General features: G+C 41.4%; 1 protein-coding gene across 1 annotated transcript in view; it reads left to right on the top strand.

Moving 5' to 3' along the window:
* gdf11 (growth differentiation factor 11) overlaps positions 1-15,583 on the top strand; it is an 82,256-nt gene extending 66,673 nt beyond the window's left edge. The window contains exons 3-4 of the mRNA XM_051913484.1: positions 11,521-11,894; positions 12,456-15,583. Coding sequence (XP_051769444.1) covers positions 11,521-11,894; positions 12,456-12,833 — 752 coding nt within the window. The 3' untranslated portion in view covers positions 12,834-15,583. The remainder of the gene's footprint in view (positions 1-11,520; positions 11,895-12,455) is intronic.
* Positions 15,584-26,843: the final 11,260 nt, after the last annotated feature.

The following is a 26,843-nucleotide window of genomic DNA, read 5'->3' as shown; positions in this document are numbered from 1 at the left end:
TGTTTTTGCTGCACTGAGGAGCTGGCTGATGGCCGAGGCTGCTCCCGCTCAGCAGCCTCGGGGGGTTGAAAGCGGCCGGGAAGGTATCTCTGGAAGGCTGCTGACTGCCTTTTAGTCTCCTTGAACCTTTCGACGACAGATGTAACTGAGTTGCCGAAGAGGCCCAGAGGAGACAGCGGCACATCCATAAGGATGTTTTTGTCTTTATCCTTTATATCGAAAAAGGTTTAACCATAAATGCCTCTCCGTGGCCACCAGGGCTGCCATAGAACGGCTGATTGTTTTAGCTGTCTCCTTGGTGGCCTGGAGAGACAAATCAGTGGCTTTCCTGAGCTCTTGGATGGCTTAGAAGCTCGCTTCCCCGCTTTCGTCAATCTCCCCCAGCAGGTCAGCCTGATAGGCTTGCAGGATCGACATGGTGTGTAGACATGCCACAGCCTGACCTTCTGCCGTATAATATTCGTGTATAATATATTCAGCCCCAAGATGTTTGAATATGTCGTAGTTTGAGGGCTGAAAACTCTATACTGAACCGGCCTTTTCCACGACCTCGACACCTCGGTGTAGCCAAAAGGGTCTAAAGCCTCGTTTACACTGCACGCGTGTGCGGCGCGTTACGGCTGCGACGTGGCTACCGGAGCTGATACGTGGCCACTCTAGTCAATGCTCGTGTTTACACCAGCCACGCCGCTGTGCGTTTTCGAAGCGTCCCAGAAGCGGCTCGCCGCGCCGCTTTGCTAAAAATAGGCGCCAAGCCTATTTTTGACGGACGCTGCGTCCAAGACGCACAGCTCAAATACAAAATAAAATCAAAATAATCACCCTGTGTAAACTCCCGCTCATATTTCACATCACTAGGAGGCCAGAAACTGAAGACAAGAGATTCGAAGTTGAAAAACTTGAATTTTTTTTGTTCTTGTCATCCATTAGACTTTTAAGTGTATAAACTTCGTCTGTAGGCTACAGCAAAATAAAGTATGGCATAGCAATAAACACAATTAAACCGGACAAAATATAACCATTTAGCCATTAAAAACATGAAAAGAATCAAGGAAAAAACATCAGACAGTCAAATCTCGTGGTCTTGCGAATTCAGCCGCTTTGCTTCTGAAATGCTTCTGGTGTGAGTTGGCACTGCCCAGAGGACGGAACAAAACCTTGCCGGAGCCGTAACGCGCCGCAGACGCATGCAGAGGCTTAATGCCTGTTTCACACTGCACACTGTACCGTATTTTTTTCGGTATGCATTATTTTAGTTATTACACAGACTGCAGCATACCCAAATTAAACCAGAGTTTGCAGTCTTGTAAACATGTGCACGCGGCAGATGATGTCATACACACAAAGCTTACCACATTCGTGTGCAGCAATGGATGGCACAAGGCTTTTGTTTATTTATTTTATTTATTTATGTATTTACGTTTATATGAGAATGTTGTACACCTCCCCATGTTAAAAAAACTTTCAAGACTATCAAGTTTATAAATGACCAACTTATAAAAACGAATGTATAGCTGTCTTTGTAAAGAAATGCTCACATATGTAGCTTCGAGCCGCTGCTGTGACGCTGTACAAACGCTTCCAGTGTGAATACTCGCGCGTCTCTGCAGCTGCAGTGACGGTGTAGTTACGCTCACGCTTGCAGTGTGAAACAGGTGTAACTCTGTGCCACCGCATAACTATAGATGTGTTAAATATAATGAGAATATATATATATCCGAGTCCTGATCGGGAGGTAACGTCCGATTCCGATCGAGTCTGAAACCACGTGATCGGGCCCGATTTCCGATCACGTGATCGGATCTGGACATCCCTAGAAAGAACGGTAGTCGGGAAAGAACGGTAGTCCCCAACGCTGAGGCTGTGACTGGCAGCTCTCTGATCTAGAGCTGCCTGGGCATGCTCCACTCCTAAACAAACAACACACATCTCGTGTGTATCCCCACCCGTGATGAAACGAGGGCAGGGATGAACACACTTGATAAACTGCTGTTTGCTCGCCATTATAGTGTCTTTGATATATATATTATATATATGTGTGGTGCAACAAAGATACTCTTGTCTTCAGACGAAGAGATCATTTTCTGTATGTGTAACTGACAGACAACACCAAATAAGACACACGAGAACACAGAGTGCTTGCTGAAGACACAGAAGCTGGCATTCTTTGTTCTGGGTATGCTTTATAGTTTCCTGGTCTGTGACGCCACCCGCCTCTGACATTGGTTCGACTTCACAAGTGCTTCATGACGTAATCATGCAGAGGTGATCCCAATGCGTCTCGACGCAGCTCGAAGTTCCCATTAAACGGAACTTACCATTCACAATCATCGGCTTGATCTAGTTGATCCTCGAAATGAAAGTGAAACCAGTCATGCTCATCCTCTGAGGCAAATCCTTTTAAAATTATTTCTCACCGCATCTCAAAACGATGAAAAGTACATGACTAGAGGGGGTTAAACCAGCTCATGACCAGCATAAACCAGCTCAAACCAGCTTCCATGCTTAAAAACATACCAAAACAGCATATGCTGTATTTTTTTCAACAGGTTCCAGTGGTTGGCGCTACTACTATAACTGAATATTGTCATGTAGATGTGTTCAGGGCAGGACTCTTCTCAAACGTGAAATTTGGGGCAGATTGGACATTGTATGTCTGAGTTACAACAACTTCCTGTTTCGTGGTGTTAATCACATTCATTAGCACTTAGGCTAACAGGTGGCGCTATGACTAACTAAATATTTGCATGTAGATGTCTTCAGGCCAGGACTCTTATCAAACATGTGAAGTTTGGGGTAGGTTGAATATTGTATGCCTGACTTACAACAGCTTCCTGTTTCATGGCGAAACATCAGACTTTGTCAGGCCGCCTTGGACATGCCCTTCAACGAAAACGTCTCGGGTTACGTTTGTAACTCTGGTTCCCTGAATAGGGAATGAGATGCTGTGTCGAGACACGGTGGGAACGCCTCTGCGTGATTGCCAAAGAGTCAGAACTTCTTGTTCCAAAACCAGAGACTGCTTCGGGCCCACTACTGTAGTGAGAACCCAATTGAATCTGGGCGGGCGAAACCCGTACTGTATTCTGTAGCCCTTTTCTATTATATGAAGTACTCATAGAGATACATTCGGTAGACGTTTCCATTCTGCCAGAAGCTCCACTAAGGGAACCAGTCTCTTGAGACTGGCCTCAGGTATTGGATGAGTGGTCAGACGAGTGCCCTGAAGCGGCGAACTGGCAGGGAACATCTGAACTGACCGCTCTATGACCCTCCTCGGAGGATCGCTGGAAACCGCTGCACCCTGAAGCACATGAGGTGGCAGGGTTGGCAGACCAGCCTCCTTTTTTTTTATTTTTTTTTTATTTTTATTTTTTTATAAATTCCTCAGAATTTAATGTAGCCAGATATCAACCAGACAAGTAAAAACGGTCTGGATGAAAGGCTGAATATAATGTATTAATACAGAAATCTAAATTCTGAGAAGAATTTACCATTTAATTTCTCAAAATTAAATGCAGCCCTATCAACCAGACAAATAAAAACGGTCTGGATGAGAGGCTGGATACAGTATTTTCATACAGACATACACTTTTCAAAGCAGATAATATTTCATTTAATTTTTTAATTAAATGCCAGAAACAAACAGACAAGAATGGCTGAATGTGAATATTATAATGCAAAAAGAATTATAGCTCGTGATAGTTTGCAAGTGATAGGGACAAGAGAGAAAGGGAAAATCCCGCCTACTCAGTTCCCTCCGATTATATGTAATTATAATATATATATATATATATATATATATATATATATATATATATAAGTTATCATTTACAGTTCAAAATTTTGTTCATGAATAAATGGGTAATCAGTAAAAGGGTTAAAGAACACTAATCAAGATTGTAACACACACACACACACACACACACACACACACACACACACACAGGGAGAGAGAGAGGGAGAGAGAGAGAGAGAGAGAGAGAGAGAGAGAGAGACATACACAGACAGCGACACAGACAGAGACCCACACACAGACAACCTCTAAAAATTCTAGAGCAAATTACATACTGTTATTTGTGCAAACTCCACAGTGCTCTGAGAAATCTAAGTCTTAATGCAAATGTCTGTGATTGCTGATGTATTATCCTAACACTTCTCTTCATGTGTTTTTTTGAAATCCCTGAGCTATCATTTGTGCACAAATCTTATGCAGCAAAAGCATGCTTTTGTTTCATTTCAATATGTGTGGTATACGATAATTTTTTTTTTTTTTATAAAATTAATAAATAGACTCAAATCACAGAACCTGCAAAGACAATTTTAATGTCAGTCTCAGGTAACAGTAAGGTACATGTCTAGATTTTTCTGATCACTTATGCAAGTTTATTTTAAACAGCCACTTTTATAATCATGTGAAATTTACTGAAACAGGAGTTTTTTAATGCATTTGAATTATATCAATAAACAATTAATTAAAAAATTATAATTATAATTGTAAAAAATAATAATTGTAGCTCAAACAACATTTAGAAAACTAGTCCTGTCCAAATAGTGATATAGTGTCATGGTTCAATTTCAAATGAGTGTGAAGTTATTATTTGCAGTTCAAAATTTTTATAAGTTCATCAATAAATGGGCAATCAGTAAAAGGGTTAAAGACCACTAATCAAGACTGTAATACACACACACACACATACACACACAGAAAGAGAGGGAGAGAGACATACACAGACAGCGACACACACATAGACAGAGACACACACACAGACACCCCCCCCACACACGCACACTCAAACACACGCAGAATGAGTGAGACTGAGGGAGTGACGGGGGCAGAGAGAGAGAGAGTGTGTTTGAAAAATCCACATTCAAACAAAAATATCTGACTTCCAGTTGGTCGGAGCTAATGACTGTAAATTAGAAAGTTGTCTGGCTTAATGAGAACGAACAATATGTGTACCGAGTTTGGTGACTGTAGGTTAAACTAACCCCCCCACTTTTGTCAAAAGGTGGCGCTGTAGAGCCCATGCTACTGGACGACAATATCGATGTGTGTTTTGTTTTTTATGCAATTTAAATCATGTTCAGAGCCTCAAAAATACCAAAGAATATTATTAAAGTTTGACACATTGCCATGGCAACAATATTTAAGATATCACAAATACATTCACAGGTCTACATTTCCTGTTTCCCGTTTCTCGCCATAAATTTGCTGCCTCGCCATGGCCAAACCGTTTGAGATATCCAACATCCATCTGCAGTTTAACAACTTCAGTGTCTTAGCACCATGTTGAAAAAGTTTGGTGTAAATTGTATAAACCCTGTAGGAGTAGTAGTATAAAATTGATAGCCTGTTTTTTTTTAAAAATTCACATTCAAACCAAAATAGCTGACTTCCTGTTGATCGGAGCTAATGACTGTAAATCAGAAAGTTGTCCGGCTTAATAAGACCAATATGTGTACCGAGTTTGGTCAAAAGGTGGCGCTGTAGAGCCCCTCCTCCGCGCCCATTTCTAGGGTTTTGCCCATGTCTACTGGCTGACATCTCCGACATGTGTATCGAGTTTCATGCAATTTGAAGCATGCTAAGAGTCTCAAAAGCATCCAAAACAAATATTAAAGTTTGATGCGTTGCCATGGCAACAGTGTTTGAGTAATCACAATTTTTTTCAAAGGTCTACATTCACCGTGTCTTGACATTATTCTGATGAAGTTTGAAGCAAATTGGGTAAAATAAGAGGGTGATCTCAAAGCATTTTGAAAGTGACACACTTCCTGCTGCCAGTTGGTGGCGCTATAACTTTGACTCACAATAGTCATATCCGTGTGATCAGCCTCGTACAACAAACACACAGCTGAAGTTTCATAAAAATCAATCAATGTATGATAAAGTTATAACACATTTCCTGTCTCCCTTTTCTCGCCATAAATTTGTTGCCTCGCCACGGCAAAACCCTTTGAGATATCAAAAATCCGCTGGCAATTTTTTATCATTACTGTCTTGACTTCATGCTGACCGAGTTTGGTGATGATCGGATTAATCGCCTAGGAGGAGTATATCAAATTCCAGAGCATGCGTTTTTCAAACAACCCATAATAACTGTTTTTCTGTTGAGTTGGCGTATAACTTAGAGCACGAAAGTTGTTCGGCCCGATGAGGTCTATATGTGTACCGAGTTTCATACTAATACGTGCAAGCGTGTTTGATATATGGACCAAGTTTTCGGAGCCCATTCAAGGGGGCGCTGTCAAGCTCCCCTGCCACGCCCGGATACCATCTTCAGTCCGGCCCTAATGGCCGCAGATTCTGACCTGTGTGCAAATTTTCAAGAGTTTAAGCATGTTAAGGGCCCCAAAAGTGCCAAAAACCTTTAAAAAAAAAATAAAATAATTAAAGCTGCAAGCAGTGATGAAATGGCCATCGCACTGGGCTCACTGCCACCCGTTGGCATCAGGAAAACAGTGAAAGTGGGCAACATAAGCGAGTGAATACAGGAGAATTATGGCCAAGTCATTTCAAAGTGCCACACTTCCTGCTGCCAACATGTGGCGCTTTGTCCGTAACTGAATATTGCCATGTAGATGTCTTCAGGCCAGAACTATTATCAAACATGTGAAGTTTGGAGCAGACTGGACATTGTATGCCCGAGTTATAACAACTTCCTGTTTCGTGGAAATATTAGCATACATTAGCACTTAGCCAAGTGTTTCATGATTTAACGTGTTTCTAGCATGTTTGATGGTTCGTGGCATATTGAAATGTGTTTCTGGGAGTGAATTAAAGTGTAAAGCATACCATTTCCTGTTGCTAGCAGGTGGCGCTATGACTGACTGAATATTGGCATATAGATGTCTTTATGCAAGGACTCTTATCACACATGTGAAGTTTCGGGCAGATCGGACATTGTATGCCTGAGTTACAACAGCTTCCTCTTTCATGGCGAAACATCAGACTTTGTCAGGCTGCCACAGACACGCCATTCAATGAAAACTCAAGATCTTTGCAATGTAACATCGCTAAAGCCTTAAGATTAGACTGACCATATATGATGTTCTTCTGGTTAAATCTCTATGAGGAGTTAATCACAGTGTTAAGCATGTCATTTCCTGTTACCCACAGGTGGCGCTATGACTGTAACTGAATATTGTCATGTAGTTGTCTTCAGGCCAGGACTGTTATCAAACGTGATGTTTGGGGCAGATCAGACATTGTACGCCCGAGTGGAAACTCTAGATCTTCGCGATGTAATGTCTCAAAGGCCTTTAGATTAGACTGACCAAATATGATGTTGATCTGATTAAAGCTCTAGGAGGAGTTCGTTAAAGTATGACTTCTGGGAATGGCAAAAACTGCCAAAATTTTGCAGAGAAAATTCAAAATATCTCACTTCCTGTTGGGTTTACAGATTTTGCACCCAGAGGCTTTTTTGTAGGTATTGGGCTGTTACATCTCTCAACCGAATTTCATAACTGTACGTGAAACGTAGCAGAAGGGCGCTTAATTGAAATTTTGTAGGTGGCGCTATCGAGCCATTTTGCCACACCCAATTCTGAAACCCATATCAGATGTAAATTTTCACCACTTCTGATGCGTGTGCAAAGTTTCATGAGTTTTCAAGCATGTTTAGGCCCTCAAAAATGTGATTCATTTTGGAGAAGAAGAATAATTGGCCGAGCAATTACAATAGGGTCCTCACACCATCGGTGCTCGGGTCCTAATAATAAATATAGCTGCAAGCAGCGATGGCGGGCTCAAGCCCGGTGGCACCGCCACCCCGGTGGCTTCAGGGCAGCTGTGCACGGCAGGCAATAGGCATTTAAAACGGTTAAACATAAAAGGACTATTTCAAAGTCATTTGAATACACCACATTTACTGTAGCAGTTGGTACCCATATGATCACACACACACAGAGAGAGAGAGAGAGAGAGAGAGAGAGAGAGAGAGAGAAACAGTGAGACTGGGGGGGAGGGGGGTAGGACAGAAAGAGAGAGAGAGTGAAAAATCCACATTCAAACCAAAATATCTGACTTACTGTTGGTCAGAGCTAATGACCGTAAATTAGAATGTTGTCCGGCTTAATGAGAACAATATGTGTACAGAGTTTGGTGACTATAGGTAAAAATAACTCCCCCACTTTTGTCAAAAGGTGGCGCTACTGAGCCCCTCCACCACGGCCGTTTCTAAGGCTTTGTCCATGTCTACTGGTCGACAATATTGATGTGTGTGTCGAGTTTCATGCAATTTGAAGCATGTTAAGAGCCTCACAAACACTCAAGAATATTATTAAAGTTTGACATGTTGCCATGGCAACAATATTTAAGATATCACAAATACATTCACAGGTCTACATCTGCCATGTTTTGACATTATTGTGATAAAGTTTGAAGCAAATCGGGTAAAAAAAAAAAAAAGAGGGGGTGATCTCAAAGCATTTTGAAAGTGACACACTTCCTGCTGCCAGTTGGTGGCGCTATAACTTTGACTCACAATAGTCACATCCATGTGATCAGACTCCTACAACAAACGCACAGCTGAAGTTTCATAAAAATCAATCAATGTATGCATAAGTTATAACACACTTCCTGTGTACCTTTTCTCGCCATAAATTTGTTGATTGATTTTAATATCTGTCTTGGTTAAAAGTAAGGTATGTGTCTAGATTTTTCTGCTCACTTATACAAGTTTGTTATAAACAGCCACTTTTATAAAATCATGTGAAATTTATGTAAATTTGGGTTTTGAATAAATTAGAATTATATAAATAACTAATTTAAAGACATGTGTCATATGTGATGCTCGCAAACACAGCACATGACCTTCTGTAATGCCCATGTCTACAAAACACACACTCTCCTTTGTAAAAAAAAAAAAAAAAAAAAAAAAAAGGTAGTCTTGTCTGAATCAATACATGAAATCACAGTTGACGGGTAATAAGAATTGTAACTCAAGTGTAATTTACAAAAGTAGTCCTGTCCAAATAGTGATATAGTGTCATAGTTCCATTTCAAATGAGTGTGAAGTTATCATTTGCAGTGTGTTTTTATATTTTAATTAACCTAATTATCAAACTAATAATGTAATACTATGTTGTCTGTGGCCTACAAATAAACTGGCTTGATTAGCTGCTTCATGTGTTTTTTTGATTAGGGTTGGCACTAAACTCTGAAGCACAGTGAGTCTGCAAGAAAAGAGTTAAAGAACTTATTAAGGGTGAAACTGACACATACACACACACACACACACACACACACACACACACATTTCTAAGGCCTTAAGATTAGACTGACCAAATATGATGTTAATCTGGTTAAATCTCTATGAGGAGTTAATCACAGTGTTAAACATGACATTTCCTATTTCCCACAGGTGGCGCTATGACTGCAACTGAATATTGTCATGTAGATGTATTCAGGCCAGGACTCTAATAAAACATGTAAAGTTTGGGGCAGATCGAACATTGTATACCCAAATTACAACAACTTCCTGTTTCATGGCGAAACATCAAACTTTGTCAGGCCGCCACGGACACGCCCTTCAATGAAAACTCAAGATCTTCGCAATTTAATGTTGCAAAGGCCTTTAGATTAGACTGACCAAATATGATGTTGATCTGATAAAATCTCTAGGAGGAGTTCGTTAAAGTCTGGAAAATGTCTGGAAATGGCAAAAACTGCAAAAATTTTGCAGAGAAAATTCAAAATATCTCACTTCCTGTTGGATTTTCAGATTTTGCACACAGGGACTTTTTTTGTAGGTATTGGGCTATTAAATGTGTCTACTGAATTTCATACTTGTACATGAAACGTAGAGCAAAGGGCGCTTAATTGAAATTAACCTTTTCTCGCCATAAATTTGTTGATTGATTTTAATATCTGTCTTGGTTAAAAGTAAGGTATGTGTCTAGATTTTTCTGCTCACTTATACAAGTTTGTTATAAACAGCCACTTTTATAAAATCATGTGAAATTTATGTAAATTTGGGTTTTGAATAAATTAGAATTATATAAATAACTAATTTGCAAAAATTTTGCAGAGAAAATTCAAAATATCTCACTTCCTGTTGGATTTTCAGATTTTGCACACAGGGACTTTTTTTGTAGGTATTGGGCTATTAAATGTGTCTACTGAATTTCATACTTGTACATGAAACGTAGAGCGAAGGGCGCTTAATTGAAATTTTGTAGGTGGCACTATCAAGCCATTTTGCCACACCTAATTCAGAAACCCATATCAGACGTAAATTTTCACCACTTATGACGCGTGTGCAAAGTTTCATGAGTTTTCGAGCATGTTTAGGCGATTCATTTCGGAGAAGAAGAATAATTGACTCAGCAATTACAATAGGGTCCTCACACCATCGGCGCTCGGGCCCTAAAAATAAGAGAGAAAAAAGTTCTAGTTATATTTGTATTAAAGTACCACCTAGGGTCAAAGATCCAGCATACTTGGTAAGCAACTATCTAAACTTAATCATACAATCATGTTACAGTACATCCAATTGATTTATATTCATAAATGTAAGGCAGGCAGCTTAAAAGAAAATCTAATATGGTGAGCCAAGACCAGACAACAGTTCAGAGTCCAAAGGTCATGTACAAACACAAAAAGATACTTTTTTTTTTTTTTTTTTTGCATAAAAGTACAGCAAATGATTTTTTTACATACCTCAACCCCCTGAATTTTTTTTTCTAATTTTGTTTCTGCCTTTTTACATGTTGCAGTTGTATACTAAACTGCTTTAAATTACATTTACATTTTTTCACATCCAGGTAAGTCACTGCAGTCACGAGCACAAAACATTGTAGATTTTCAACAATTGCTGAAAGATAATTAAATTAACCAAAGTCAAGGGCCAAGCTCCCAACTAAAGGGAACATTTATCACCATAATGGTGGCTTCAAACGGACTTCAACAATTTTACAACAATTAATAAAGGTCTTGTTAATGATTTTTAGTTTGGTTCAAGGTAATTAAAGCTACAGTTTTTCAATAACGGAAGTATTTGTAAAAGAATTTAGGGTAAAAGGCGCCCATACTGTTGGGGCTACAGGCACAATAATTAAAATGATAATAAACAGCTGGCTGACTTTTCCATTTGTTAAAACAACATGATTAGATTCAGATGGTAAATATCATGTATCAAGTCCACCTTAGAAATAATCACCATATTTATAATGAAACCAGCAAATTTAAAAATATGATATTATTCATATATAATAAAATGTCATATTTATTTGTTACTACTGTAAAGCTATATTAAATTATTATGGGATCTCATTAAATGCTTTCAGAATCTTTACTTTTTTAAATAATTTTGTTATTTGTTTTTATTTTTAAACTGAACATTTTAATGACAGTATATTCATTCACCAAAAAATGAATTCTTTTATCTAAAGTGGCCTAGTGGACATAATTTGGCCTAGCAGTTCAAATTTTAGTTTTATTCTTTTTTTTTTTTTTGTCTATCATACCGTTTGATTTCAGTGATTAATAGAATTTTATTTTGTTTCCTTCAGCTGAACCTCTCGTGCAGGTGGATGGGAAACCCAGCTGTTGTTTCTTCAAGTTCAGTCCAAAACTGATGTTTACCAAAGTCCTGAAAGCCCAGCTGTGGGTTTATCTGCGGCCACTACAGCAAACTTCCACTGTTTACCTGCAGATCCTTCGCCTTAAACCTATCACTGAGCAAGGAAGCAGACACATCCGCATCCGGTCACTCAAGATCGAGCTCAGTTCTCAAGTGGGTCATTGGCAGAGCATTGATTTCAAACATGTGTTGCAGAACTGGTTCAAGCAGCCACATACAAACTGGGGCATTGATATAAACGCCTATGACGAGAGTGGCAATGACCTGGCTGTGACGTCTCTGCGGCCTGGAGAGGAGGGACTGGTAAGGACCCTTGGACCTGCTAGACTATTAAAAATAGATATATCTGTTTCAAAGAAAATGCTGTAATCCTCCATTCAAATAAATCACAGCTTTGGCATGCCTAATCATTCTACCAGTTAGCTTTCTTATTTCAGAAGTTTAAAAATGATCTTTGGAAGAATATCCATTTTCTATAACAAGGATCCATGGAGAGAGGATAGTAATATTAAAATCTAAAAAAAAAAAAAAAACATAAAATTTGTCCATACACCTGCTCAGTTTTCCAAATTCTTCTGAAGCTACATATTTCCACTGTGTGAGGAAAAGAATTAAATGTTATTGTTCACTGGTAGCTCTCAAATCTCGTTACACAATCTAATCACAAACAGTCATTTGCCATACATTTGAGACTGCTGTTTATACAAGGTACAAAGTACTGATGAAACCTGTTTCAAATTAAAATGGACTCAAATTAATCACTTCAAAGAAAGTTTTGGAGTTACAACCATTCATGTATACCTTTTTTGTCCCAGCGGCTTAACCTATTTCTGTATATCTTCTTCCTCCCCTAATCTCCAGCAGCCATTCCTGGAGGTCAAGGTTCTTGAAACAACCAAGCGATCACGAAGGAATCTGGGTCTTGACTGTGATGAGCACTCCACAGAATCCCGCTGTTGTCGCTACCCGCTCACAGTGGACTTTGAAGCTTTTGGCTGGGACTGGATCATTGCTCCTAAACGTTACAAGGCAAACTACTGCTCAGGCCAGTGTGAGTACATGTTCATGCAGAAGTACCCACATACTCATCTGGTGCAGCATGCCAATCCCAGAGGCTCAGCAGGGCCATGCTGCACACCCACGAAGATGTCTCCGATAAACATGCTCTACTTCAATGATAAACAGCAGATAATCCATGGCAAAATCCCAGGAATGGTGGTGGACCGTTGTGGCTGTTCATAGAATTGTGGATTTTTGGTTGAGCTAAGGGGAAGTGATTGAGGGAGGGTGTCAGGGATGCAGTCTAAAATCTGCTAGTCTCTACAATTTCCTTATATTTTCCGTACATTCTTTGGAAAGAATACTACATAATGTACAGAGAACAAAAACATATTTGTAGTTTCTTTCGCACATCCAGCAGAACAGTCCAGGATAAATCCTAATATGATTTTTAACTTTATTATTTGAATCTGAATTTTTGTTCTACCAACAATTTTGTACACACAAGACTTGGCTGCTTAGTTTTTATTTTTTAATGCATTGCGCTGGGTAGCTCTGGCCACATTCAAAGAGATTCATAGGTCCAAAATTCCACTCTGCAGCAAATATATTCTCATTGCCTGTGATTTTGCTACTTTGTGCAGTATTCCACATTCAGAGAGAATAGAAAAAATTCTTGGTGCATTGAAGAAATGACAGGAGACACATGCACCCCACCCCCTCCACTAATGCTGCTACCACAATGGTGCGACATTCTCAATAATCTAAGCACCCTTTCATGACTTTGATCCTCTTTTTACTCTTGATCTTGTAAAAAGCAAAAGGAAAAGTGAAGAAAAAGGAAGACATTTTTATTTTTAATACTTTTAAGGAGAAAAGGAACATAACTAATGGTGCTTTTAGCACTATTAATGTATTTCAGCAACTGCGATGGACAAAATCATCTTAGTAAAAAAAAAAAATAATAATAATTTATTTAAAAAGATGTCACACATATCTAGAGTGTCACACACAGCAATTTAATGGTAATTTGTGTAAAGCTAATGTTTCCCATGAACTAAGTTTGGTTTCAGTAATTTGGATTCAGTGATTTATTGGTATCAAAAAATCAGTGTTAAAGTAAAACAAAATAATACATGTCCATGGCTATATTCAGTTTTCAGCTGTACTGAATACAGTTAAATATGGGTCCCTATGCTGACACAGGTATTTACATCATCATTCTGTATTTAATCAAATATCATTCTTGCCCCTTGCCAACCTTTAATGGTACAGTAAACTTATTTGGGAGTGCTGAAAAAGCAAAGGATGGAGAGGGGGAAAAGTAGAATAGAAATCTTTTTCTATTCTTCAAAGAAGTCCCTTTGTTGAAAACAAAAGCACTATAATGTTGGATAAAAGAGGAGCCTTCTTACACTAAATCTAAGTAATATATGTATATAACAGAGAAGAAAAAAAAAAAGCGGGGGGTGGGGGGGGGGGGGGGGTGCATATAAAAGATTATTTTGGGCACTCTACTTACCAACAATAAATTTTGCACTACGGGAAGTAAATGGCAAGAGGAATCATGTTGTTGTCTCCATTTGTTTTTGACCTTTTCAAGCACAAGAATTTGTAGATGGATTTTATTAACTGACAAATGTCTAAGGAGTTTATGGCCAGTCCACTATAGTGTATCTGTTTTGATCTCTTTTGAAATCATTCTGCTGAAGCAGACACTATTAGTTGGCCTCCTCTAAGACAAACCATACCTAAAATTTCAAAACTGATCTAAGCCTGGACTTTAAAAAGGATCTGTTTTGTAATCTTATAAAATCCACAAAACTGAACTCTAACGCCTTAACATTCTAGATGACATTAATTAAGTTCTAAAGTTTTGGCAACTATTGTTTGTGATTCAAATAAAAGTGGCCATGCACAATGAGAATGCAGGTCACATAAGACTGGAACTTAGTGGCTTACAATGAACTTTTTTTTTTTTTTTTAACTTGGTTCAGAATAGAAACAAGGTTATATGGGCCAGTAACTACCAGTAGGGATTTTTCAGTAAGTAATTATCTCTACTGAAAACTAAATCAATCACAAAATAAGTAAAAACTACCTCATCAAAAGGTTTGAAGTCTTACTATAAAATTAAAATTGACAAATTTTATAGTATCTCAAGAGCTAAAATCCTCTATATTTATGGTCAAACTACAAATGCATGTAATCACATCATCAAATTTTTACTCTTGCCATTCTATCAGTGTTGTTTAAAACGTTATGACTACTCTGTCAATGTTTTTTAGAACAATATTATTTGAACGATTTACAAGTCTTCTAAAATGTCACAGGGTTTCTATATTAAAGTCCTTTAAGGACACAAAGAAAGTATGGTAAGTATATGGAGATCACAAGCCATCACCCTAAGTTTTACGATTTGAAACTTCTGTATATTTTAATGTTCTCAGTGTTTTTTGTCATATAATAGGTGGGGGAAAAAAAGAATTGTGATCTGTAAACGTGAAAAAAAAAAAAATCCAAATGAAAACATTTTACATTACATAGTGTTGAAAGACTCTGCTTTGAAGATTTATGTACTCTTTTCAGTCGTGTTCAGTCACTCTTTATATTGTGTAGAGAAATTAATTATAAAGTAGTTTTGTTTTCATGCAAAGAAGAAAACTTGTTCATCATTATTTCTGTCCTTGTTTGTTGTTTGATCTTTTTTTTTTTTTTTTTTTGTACAATAAATACTTTATTTAGCTTACAAAAGGACTGCTTCTTTTTTTTAATACACTAGGCCAACATTTATGGTGTATCTGACAAGCTAGGAAAAGACATCCGGAGGATTATGGCTCTCTTCAATGAGCAATTCATTTATTACAGCATTTATTAATCTTTTTAATGTTTATTTAATAAAAACACTGTTCATTGTTAGTTCAAGTCATCTCATGTCCATTAAATAATGTTAACAAATACAACTTTTAATTTTAGTAATGTATTAGTAAATGCTGATTAATAAATGCTTTAGAATGATTTTTTCATTGTTAGTTCAAGTTAACTATTGCAGTTATCTAATTAGGGCCCGAGCACCAAAGCGCGAGGACCCTATTGGATTTCCTCCGTTTATTATTAGGGCCCGAGCACCAAAGTGCGAGGACCCTATTGGTTTTTCTCCGTTTATTACTAGGGCCCGAGCACCAAAGTGCGAGGACCCTATTGGATTTCTTCCGATTATTAGGGCCCGAGCACCAAAGTGCGAGGACCCTATTGGATTTCCTCCGTTTATTATTATTATCATTCTTTTCCAAACATTATCGCATTTTTGAGGGCCTAAACATGCTCGAAAACTCACGAAACTTTGCACACGCGTCAGGACTGGCTACGTTCGACATACATGTACGAAATTCGGTACATACATGTACCGTCCCATTACCTACAAAAAAGTCTCTTGGAGCTCAGTCCTAAACGCAACAGGAAGTCAGCTATTTTGAATTTCCTGTTCGATTTTTGTGCAGTTTTTGCCATTTTGCCATTTTGCCACAGTTTTAATCCGATCATCTCCAAATTTGGTTTGTATAATCATAAGGCTTGTGCGACGCTAAATTGCGAAGATCTTGAGTTTTCATAAAAGGGCGTGTCCCTGGCGGCCTGACAAAATTTGATGTTTCGCCATGAAACTGGAAGTTGCTGTAACTAAGGCAAACAATGTCCAATCTGCCCCAAACTTCACACACTTGATAAAAGTCCTGTCCTGAACACATGTCCATGCCCATATTCAGTTATAGTCATAGCGCCACCTGCTGGCAACAGGAAGTGACTTGTTTAACACTGTTATGGACTCCTGACAGCATATTAAAATGTGCCAGCAAGTTCTAAACAGGCTAGCAACATGCTAGAAAAATGTTAGCAAAACACTTTGCTAAGTGCTAAAGCATGCTATTAATACAGTGAAAGAGAAAGTTGCTGTGACTCAGGCATGCAATGTCCAGTCTACCCCAAACTTCACACATTTGATAAGAGTCCTTCCCTGAACACATCTACATGACAATATTCGGTTATAGTAATAGTGCCACCTACTGGCAACAGGAAGTGACATTTTTAACAATATGATGCACTATTAGCAACATACTAAAATATGCAATTGAGTACTAAACATGCTAGACACATTCTAAATCATGCTAGCAACACCTAGCTGACTGCTAAAGCATGCTATTATCGTCATGAAACAGGAAGTTGTTGTAACTCAAGCATACAGTGTCTGATCAGCCCCAAACTTCACGTGTGATAAGAGTCCTGGCCTAAAGACATCTATATGCCAATATTCAGTTAGTCATAGCGCCACCTGCTGGCAACAGGAAATGGCATGCTTTACACTGTAATTCACTCCCTGAAACACATTTTAATATGCCAAGAAGTACCAAACATACTAGAAACACGTTAAGTCATGCAACACTTGGCTGAGTGCTAATGTTTGCGATTAATGACACAAAACAGGAAGTTGTTGTAACTCAGGCATACAATTTCCGATCTGCTCCAAACTTCACCTGTTCGATAATAGTCCTGGCCTGAAGACATCAACATGGCAATATTCAGTTACGCTCAAAGCGCCACCTGTTGGCAGCAGAAAGTCTGGCACTTTGAAATGACTTTGCCATAATTCTCCTGTATTTCCTCGCTTACATGCATGTTGCCCACTGTTCACTGTTTTCCTGAGGCCAACGGGTGGCGGTGAGCCCGGGTGCGAGGGCCCTTTCATCACTGCTTGCAGCTTTAATTAGGGCTTGAGCACCAAAGTGCGAGGATCCTATTGGATTTCCTCCGTTTATTAGGGCCCGAGCACCAAAGTGCGAGGACCCTGTTGGACTTCATCCGTTTATTATTATTATTCTTTTTCAAACATTATCGCATTTTTGAGGGCCTAAACATGCTCGAAAGCTCACGAAACTTTGCACACACGTCAGGACTGGCGAAAATTGACATCTGATATAGGTTTCAGAAATGGGTGGGGCAATATGGCTTGATAGCGCCACCTATAAATCTTCAACGGTGTGTGCCTCAGGCTACGTTCAACGTACATGTACGAAATTCGGTACAGTCAGCTATTTTGAATTTCCTGTTCGATTTTTGTGCATTTTCAGGCCACATACTTTAACAAACTCCTCCTACAGTTTTAATCTGATCATCTTTAAATTTGGTTTGTATAATCATAAGGCTTGTGCAACGCTAAATTGCGAAGATCTTGAGTTTTCGTCAAAGGGTGTGTCCCTGGCGGCCTGACAAAGTTTGATGTTTCGCCATGAAACAGGAAGTTGCTGTAACTAAGGCAAACAATGTCCGATCTGCCCCAAACTTCACACACTTGATAAAAGTCCTGTCCTGAACACATGTTAATGCCCATATTCAGTTATAGTCATAGCGCCACCTGCTGTCAACAGAAAGTGACATGTTTAATGCTGTTATGGTCTCCTGACAGCATATTAAAATGTGCCAGCAAGTTCTAAACAGGCTAGCAACATGCTAGAAAAAATGTTAGCAAAACACTTAGCTAAGTGCTAAAGCATGCTATTAATACAGTGTAAGAGGAAGTTGCTTTAACTCAGGCATGCAATGTCTAATCTACCCCAAATTTCACACATTTGATGAGTCCTTCTCTGAAGACATCTACATGACAATATTTGGTTATAGTTATAGCGCTACCTACTGGCAACAAGAAGTGACGTTTTTAACAATATGATGCTGTGGCAAGGGGGGCGTGGTTCCGCGAGGTTCCACGAACACCTGTGTCTTGTTTCAGTAATTGGCGTGGAGAGACCGCATAAAAGCCATCTGGAAGTGAGACGCAGAAAGAGAGGGACAGACCGTGGACTCCTGCGTATGTGGGTACACAGGAGAGAAGTCACGACATTTGTGAAAGCTGTTTATTGTTGCTGAGCGCGTATCAATAAAGCACGAGTCTCAGTCAAGCCGACCCTGTCCTCTTCCTTCCTAAAACATTGAACTTTGTTACACTGGTGCCGAAATCCATGAAGGAAGCAGGAGAGCCACCGCTGTCATGCAAACTCCGTCAAGTACGCCATTTGCGGATGTTATCTCATCCCTCGCGGTCCTTCGCCAAGAATAACACCAAATGTTGCTGGACCTGCGGAGCAACCAGGAGTGTCGCTTCCAAGTGATTGTGCAGGCACAACAGGAGGACCGCGAGAGGTTCCGGAGCTGGATGGACCGGGAGGTTCGGGTTTGTTTTGCGGCATCCTGCCGCAAAACAAAATGGGGGCCCAGGACGACCCAGAGGACAACCTCTTTGAAAAAACAGCGGAAGCCTGGGGCTGGCCCCGGGAACAATGGCCAGTGCGCCTCATACCGCTGCTGTCTGGAGAGGTGCAGGTGGCTGCCCAACAGTTGCCCGTCCAGAACCTCCTGGTCTTCGACAACCTCAAGAGAGCCATCATCCAGCGGGTCGGCCGAAGCCCAGAACAACATCGCCAGCAGTTCCGATCGCTGGAACTGGGCGAGAGCGGTCGACCCTTTGTGATAACACAACAGCTCCGGGACTCATGCCGCAAATGGCTACTGGCTGAGGGAGGCAACGTCAACACCATCATTGACTGTGTAACTCGGCTGCCAAGGAAGACGGCAGAGTGGGTCCAGTGCCACCGGCCGACGTTGCTGGACTCAGCCATCCAACTGGCGGAGGATCAGATGGTGGTGTGCCCTGGGGTCGGCGGAACTCTTCCAGCAGTCTCTCTCTCTTCCCCTTTTTTTTCTCCCTCTCCCTCTCCTTCTAGACCTGTCCCTTTACCTAGGTCCCGTCCGCCAGGTTCTTCTCGGGTCCCGCCCCGAGGGCGGGGTGGCTCAGGTCAGGACTATGCTGCCGCTCCCAGAGCTCCGCCTGGGGGGGCGGGGCTGATCATGACAGGGACCGATGCTGCGTCCACTTCCCCGCTCTCTCCACGCCAATCGCTTAACCCACTTCCTGCATTAGGGCGGCGGGGAGGCCTGGGCCGGCCTGTTGGGTACCTATCATGCTCTGGTGGATTCAGGATGTATCCAAACCTCTATCCATCAAAGCCTGATTCAGCCCGGGGCATTGGATACAAGCCACATGGTTCAGGTACGGTGTGTGCACGGGGACGTGGTGAAATATCCTCTAATGTCGGCTGTTATCCAATTTAAGGGGAAAAAGCATAGTGTAGAGGTTGCAGTTAACCCGCACCTCCGACATCCGCTAATTCTGGGAACTAATTGGCCTGCTTTTAGTGAATTATTGGGAAGCTTATGTGCGGATGTCTCTTGTGAAACAAAGAAGCCGGAAAGGAGGGCGCTCGTGCAGTTGGGAGAGGCTGAACGGGGACCGCTGATCCAGAGGAAGCGAGTGACATCGAGAGGCTGATCCTCTCGGAGCGTGATGATTTTCCTCTGGAACAGTCTCAGGATGAGTTGTTAAAACATGCTTTTGAACAGGTCCGTTATATCGACGGTCAACCTCTCCAGCCTGCTTGTGCGCTTTCCTATCCCTATTTTGCAATTATAAAAGACCGGTTGTATTGAGTGACACAAGACACTCAGACAAAGGAAAATACAACGCAGTTATTGGTACCAAAAAGCCTTCGGGAAATGCTTTTCCAGGCGGCTCATTGTAATCCTATGGCTGGACATTTAGGGCAAACAACAACACTAAATCGTCTCATGACCCGATTTTTTTGGCCGGGCATTCACGAGAACGTGCCCAGGTGGAGCGCGTCTTGTCGTGAATGCCAGCTGGTAAATCCACCGGCCTCCCCAAAAGCGCCGTTGCGCCCTCTTCCATTAATGCAGGTCCCCTTCGAAAGAATTGGAATGGACCTCATCGGGCCATTGGAACGTTCAGCAAGAGGGCATCGTTTTGCATTAGTGCTGGTGGACTATGCAACATGATATCCTGAGGCAGTGGCACACCGCAGCATCTCCGCTAAGAGTGTTGCGGACGCGCTGTTTCGTTTGATCTCCCGAGTGGGGATTCCAAAAGAGATCCTCACAGATCAGGGCACAACGTTTATGTCACGAACGTTACGCAAGCTATATGAATTGTTGGGCATTAAATCGATTCGTACCAGACGGGCTGGTCGAACATTTTAATCGCACTTTAAAAACCATGATTCGTAAGTTTGTTCACGAAGACGCCAAAAATTGGGATAAATGGTTGGAACCCCTCTTGTTCGCTGTGCGCAAGGTCCCGCAAGCCTCCACGGGGTTTTCCCCCTTTGAGCTTCTTTATGGATGTCAGCCCCGAGGGGTTTTAGACGTCCTGAGAGAAACTTGGGAGGAAGGACCTTCGCAAAGTAATATGAAATTTAATATGTACTGGAACTGAGAACAAAACTCCACAATTTGGGGCGGCTATCTATGGAGAATTTGTTACAGGCTCAGGACAAACAAAGCCGGTTGTATAACAGGGGAACCAATTTACATAAATTTTCACCGGGAGATAAAGTGCTTGTATTACTTTCAACGTTGAGCTTTAAATTACTTGCAAAGTGGCAAGGACCATTTGAGGTCACACGGCAAGTCGGGGATCTCGATTATGAGGTAGTACGATCAGATAGGAGCGGGGCACGTCAAATTTACCACCTCAACCTCCTAAAGAAATGGAGTGAGGCGGAGTCAGTGATGCTGGTGACGGTAGTGAGTGGAGAGGATGATCTCGGGCCAGAAGTGAACACTAAAACTCAATCTCTCGCTCTGGCCCCGGGAGGAGATCATCTCTCGCCCTCCCAGCTCACTGATGTGGCCAAGTTGCAAGCAGAATTTGCTGATGTGTTCTCGCCCTTACCCAGTCGAATGAATCTCATTCAGCACCATATCGAGACCAAGCCAGGCGTGGTGGTGCGCAGCCGCCCGTATCGGCTACCTGAACACAAGTAAAAAGTGGTTCAGACAGAATTGGAAGCGATGCTCAAAATGGGGGTAATAGAAGAATCCAACAGTGATTGGGCGAGCCCGATAGTTTTAGTGCCTAAAACAGACGGCTCGATTCGATTCTGTGTGGATTACCGCAAAGTAAATGCTGTGTTGAAATTTGACGCGTATCCAATGCCACGGGTTGACGAATTGCTTGATCGGCTAGGTACAGCTCGCTTTTATTCGACACTGGATTTAACGAAAGGATATTGGCAGATCCCCTTATCGCCGGTATCCAAAGAAAAGACAGCCTTCACAACGCAGTTTGGATTGCACCAATTTGTTACACTTCCGTTCGGGTTGTTTGGGGCACCGGCCACTTTTCAGCTACTCATGGACCGTATTCTCCGTCCCCATTCTGCATATGCCGCTGCCTATCTAGATGACATTATCATCTTAATTAGGGCCCGAGCACCAAAGTGCGAGGACCCTATTGGATTTCCTCTGTTTATTATTATTATTCTTTTCCAAACATTATCGCATTTTTGAGGGCCTAAACATGCTCGAAAACTCACGAAACTTTGCACACACGTCAGGACTGGTGAAAATTGACATCTGATATAGGTTTCAGAAATGGGTGGGGCAAAATGGCTCGATAGCGCCACCTATAAAACTTCAACGGTGTGCGCCTCGGACTACGTTCGACGTACATGTACAAAATTCGGTACATACATGTACCGTCCCATTACCTACAAAAAAGTCTCTTGAAGCTAAGTCCTAAATGCAACAGGAAGTCAGCTATTTTGAATATCCTGTGCGATTTTTGTGCAGTTTTTGCCATTTTCAGGCCTCATACTTTAACGAACTCCTCCTACAGTTTTAATCCGATCATCTTCAAATTTGGTTTGTATAATCATAAGGCTTGTGCGACACTAAATTGTGAAGATCTTGAATTTTCGTCAAAGGGCATGTCCCTGGTGGTCTGACAAATTTTGATGTTTCGCCATGAAACAGGAAGTTGCTGTAACTAAGGCAGACAATGTCCGATCTGCCCCAAACTTCACACACTTGATAAAAGTCCTGTCCTGAACACAGGTCCATGCCCATATTTAGTTATAGTCATAGCGCCACCTGCTGGCAACAGGAAGTGACATGTTTAACACTGTTATTATGGACTCCTGACAGCATATTAAAATGTGCCAGCAAGTTTTAAACAGGCTAGCAACATGCTAGAAAAATTTTAGCAAAACACTTAGCTAAGTGCTAAAGCATGCTATTAATACAGTGAAAGAGGAAGTTGCTGTAACTCAGGCATGCAATGTCCAATCTATATTTGAAACTGTACACTGTATTGATCTGGCTATGTGAAACTATATTTTGAATTAATCCATTTTCTTTGCATGACACATTGACATGATCACAGTACAAAATAGCTGTTTTGTCATTATCCTGTTCAAGCATTCGTTTCATGTGTAATAAAATGGAAGAGAAACTCCCAGGAGTGCGCATAAATGTCAAATCCTTTTGTTTTTCCCACCAAAAACAACCCAAGTCCTTCACATAAAAATCAGCCAACAGGCCTTCATAGACAACCTAGGAAGTCGTGGAAGGTCTCTTTTTTTTTTTTTTTTTTTTTTTTAAAGCCCCTTTAAGACTAAGGGTTAAAATTCATCTGAATAAGGGAAGCTTTTTATTAGGTTCTATGACTGGTCACCAAGTTTTTTCATGTCTTCTCATGTTTTTTAAGCACCTTTTTGCCTTCACTAGTTCATTTAAATGCGCTGTGACAAACAAATGAAGAAGTTAGTGGAATTAATCTTTGCAAATTAACATCGATAAGGCCTTAAGATTAGACTGACCATATATGATGTGGTTCTGGTTAAATGTCTACGAGGAGTTAATCACAGTGTAGAACATGTCATTTCCTGTTGCCTGCAGGTGGCGCTATGACTGTCACTGAATAGTGCCATGTTGATATCTTCAGGCTAGGACTCTAATAAAACATGTGAAGTTTGGGGCAGATTCGACATTGTATACCCAATTTACAAGAACTTCCTGTTTCATGGCGAAACATCAAATTTTGCAGAGAAAATTCTAAATATCTCACTTTAGGCCAGGACTCTTATCACACATGTAAAGTTTGGGGCAGATCACACACTGTATGCTTGAGTTACAACAATTTCCTGTTTCATGACAATAATAGCATGGTTTAGCAGTCAGCTAGGTGTTGCTAGCATGATTTAGAATGTTTCTAGCATGTTTAGTACTCAATTGCATATTTTATTATGTTGCTAATAGTGCATCATATTGTTAAAAACATCACTTCCTGTTGCCAGTAGGTGGCGCTATTACTATAACCGAATATTGTCATGTAGATGTGGTCAGGGAAGGACTCTTATCAAATGTGTGAAGTTTGGGGTAGATTGGACATTGCTTGCCTGAGTTACAACAACCTTCTCTTTCACTGTATTAATAGCATGCTTTAGCACTTAGCTAAGTGTTTTGCTAACATTTTTCTAGCATGTTGCTAGCCTGTTTAGAACTTGCTAGCACATTTTAATATGCTGTCAGGAGTACATAACAGTGTTAAACATGTCACTTCCTGTTGCCAGCAGGTGGCGCTATGACTATAACTGAATATGGGTATGGACATGTGTTCAGGACAGGACTTTTATCAAGTGTGTGAAGTTTGGGGCAGATCGGACATTGTCTGTCTTAGTTACAGCAACTTCCTGTTTCATGGCGAAACATCAAACTTTGTCAGGCCGCCAGGGACACGCCCTTAGACGAAAACTCAAGATCTTTGCAATTTAGCGTCGCACAAGCCTTATGATTACACAAACCAAATTTAAAGATGATCGGATCAAAACTGTAGGAGGAGTTCGTTAAAGTACGAGGCCTGAAAATGGCAAAAACTGCAAAAAAAAATCGCACAGTAAATTCAAAATAGCTGACTTCCTGTTGTGTTTAGTACTTAGCTCCAAGAGACTTTTTTGTAGGTAATGGGACGGTACAAACACCGTTGAAATTTTATAGATGGTGCTATCGAGCCATTTTGCCCCACCCATTTCTGAAACCTATATCAGATGTCAATTTTCGCCAGTCCTGACGAGTGTGCAAAGTTTTGTGAGTTTTCGAGCATGTTTAGGCCATCAAAAATGCGATAATGTTTGGGAAAGAATAATAATAATAATAACTAGAATGTACATTTCCTGAAGAAAATGTGAATGGTGCTTGCAGTGGCAAAACTCGGCACTCGGTTGCTAGGGTGTTTCTGGGCAATTGCTAAGGTGTTCTGGGTGGTTGCTAGGCAGTTGCTATGGTAAACTGGGTGGTTGCTAGGGTGTTGCTAGGCAGTTGCTAAGGTACTTGGGGTGGTTGCTAAGGTGTTGCTAGGCGGTTGCTAGGGTGTTCTGGGTGGTTGCTAGGCGGTTGCTATGGTAACATGAGTGGTTGCTAGGCGGTTGCTAGGCAGTTGCTAAGGTACTTGGGGTGGTTGCTAAGGTGTTGCTAGGCGGTTGCTAGGGTGTTCTGGGTGGTTGCTAGGCGGTTGCTAGGGTGTTCTGGGTGGTTGCTAGGCGGTTGCTATGGTAACCTGGGTGGTTGCTAGGCTGTTGCTAGGCAGTTGCTAAGGTACTTGGGGTGGTTGCTAAGGTGTTGCTAGGCGGTTGCTAGGGTGTTCTGGGTGGTTGCTAGGCGGTTGCTATGGTAACCTGGGTGGTTGCTAGGCGGTTGATAGGCAGTTGGTAAGGTACTTGGGGTGGTTGCTAAGGCGTTGCTAGGCGGTTGCTAGGGTGTTCTGGGTGGTTGCTAGGCGGTTGCTATGGTAACCTGGGTGGTTGCTAGGCTGTTGCTAGGCAGTTGCTAAGGTACTTGGGGTGGTTGCTAAGGTGTTGCTAGGCGGTTGCTAGGGTGTTCTGGGTGGTTGCTAGGCGGTTGCTATGGTAACCTGGGTGGTTGCTAGGCGGTTGATAGGCAGTTGGTAAGGTACTTGGGGTGGTTGCTAAGGCGTTGCTAGGCGGTTGCTAGGGTGTTCTGGGTGGTTGCTAGGCGGTTGCTATGGTAACCTGGGTGGTTGCTAGGCGGTTGCTAGGCAGTTAGTAAGGTACTTGGGGCAGTTGCTAAGGTGTTGCTAGGCGGTTGCTAGGGTGTTATGAGTGGTTGCTAGGCAGTTGCTATGGTAACCTGAGTGGTTGCTATGATGTTACTAGGTGGTTGGTAGTTGTCACAGATGGTTACTATGGTGTTTTTATAGAGTTCTTAGCATGTTCTTAGACACTTTAGCACTTAGCTAATCACTATTAGCATGTAGCTATTCACTGCTAGCATGTGTAGCATGTTGGAAGTCCAGTTTGCTAGCATGAGTCAAAAGAGCCAACCGCCATGTCTCTACGATGCTCTGATACAGAGATATAGGTCTTGCTAAACGGTTGCTAGGGTACTCTGTTTGGTTGCTAGGGAGTGGCTTAGCAGCTGCCAATGATGATACACCAAAGGCTGCTTGCCAATATAAGCCAACCGCCATGTCTCTACGATGTTCTGATGCGGAGATATAGGTCTTGCAAAACGGTTGCTAGGGTACTCTATTTGGTTGCTAGGGAGTGGCTTGGCAGCTACCAATGATGATACTCCAAAGGCTGCTTGCCAGTATGAATGATATAAACCAACCCCCATGCCTCTATGATATTCAGATTTGAAGATATCCCTCTGTGCTTTGGGTTGCTAGGGTGTTCTAAATGGTTGCTAGGGCGTGGCTATGATGTCTTGTAGGTGATTCGTGATTGGCCGTTTGCTGTCCCGAGTCAAATGAGCCCACCCTCATGTTCCTATGACACTTCTATCCAAAGGACTATCTTTGATCTTTTTGAATGGAAGTCTATGGAACCTGTTGCTATGGTGCTCTATATGGTTGCTAGGGCGTGGCTTGATAGCTTCACATTGATCCTGAGAGACTGATTGGTTGCCTGAGTGAAATGAGCCCGCCCCCTTGTCTCTATGACACTGTGATCAATAGTGAGAGATGTGAGTGAGTGAGAGAAAGGGTTCAAAGGCCCTGCGTGTGTGTGCGTGTGTGAGAAAGTGACAGTTGAGATTCAAATTTCTGAACATTCCACCATTGAAAGTCAATGGGACTTTTTTGGCCGCTTTTTCGCCCCCTGTGCGAACATCGTTGGGCCGATCGCTTATAAAAGTCATAGCACACCTCTCCTCAATGAGCCGGTCGATTTGACACCTCATTCATGGGTCTAGGACAAAAACTGCGGGACAAGTTACGCGCCGAAGTTTTGTCCAGAAGAAGAAGAAGAACTAGAATGTACATTTCCTGAAGAAAATGTGAATGGTGCTTGCAGTGGCAAAATTCGGCACTCGGTTGCTAGGGGGCTGTAATTG

This window comes from Ctenopharyngodon idella, chromosome 11 (genome assembly GCF_019924925.1).
Source record: "Ctenopharyngodon idella isolate HZGC_01 chromosome 11, HZGC01, whole genome shotgun sequence".
Taxonomy (NCBI): Eukaryota; Metazoa; Chordata; class Actinopteri; order Cypriniformes; family Xenocyprididae; genus Ctenopharyngodon; species Ctenopharyngodon idella.
Note: the sequence above shows the minus strand (reverse complement) of the source record. Positions and strands in the feature narration are given on the sequence as shown.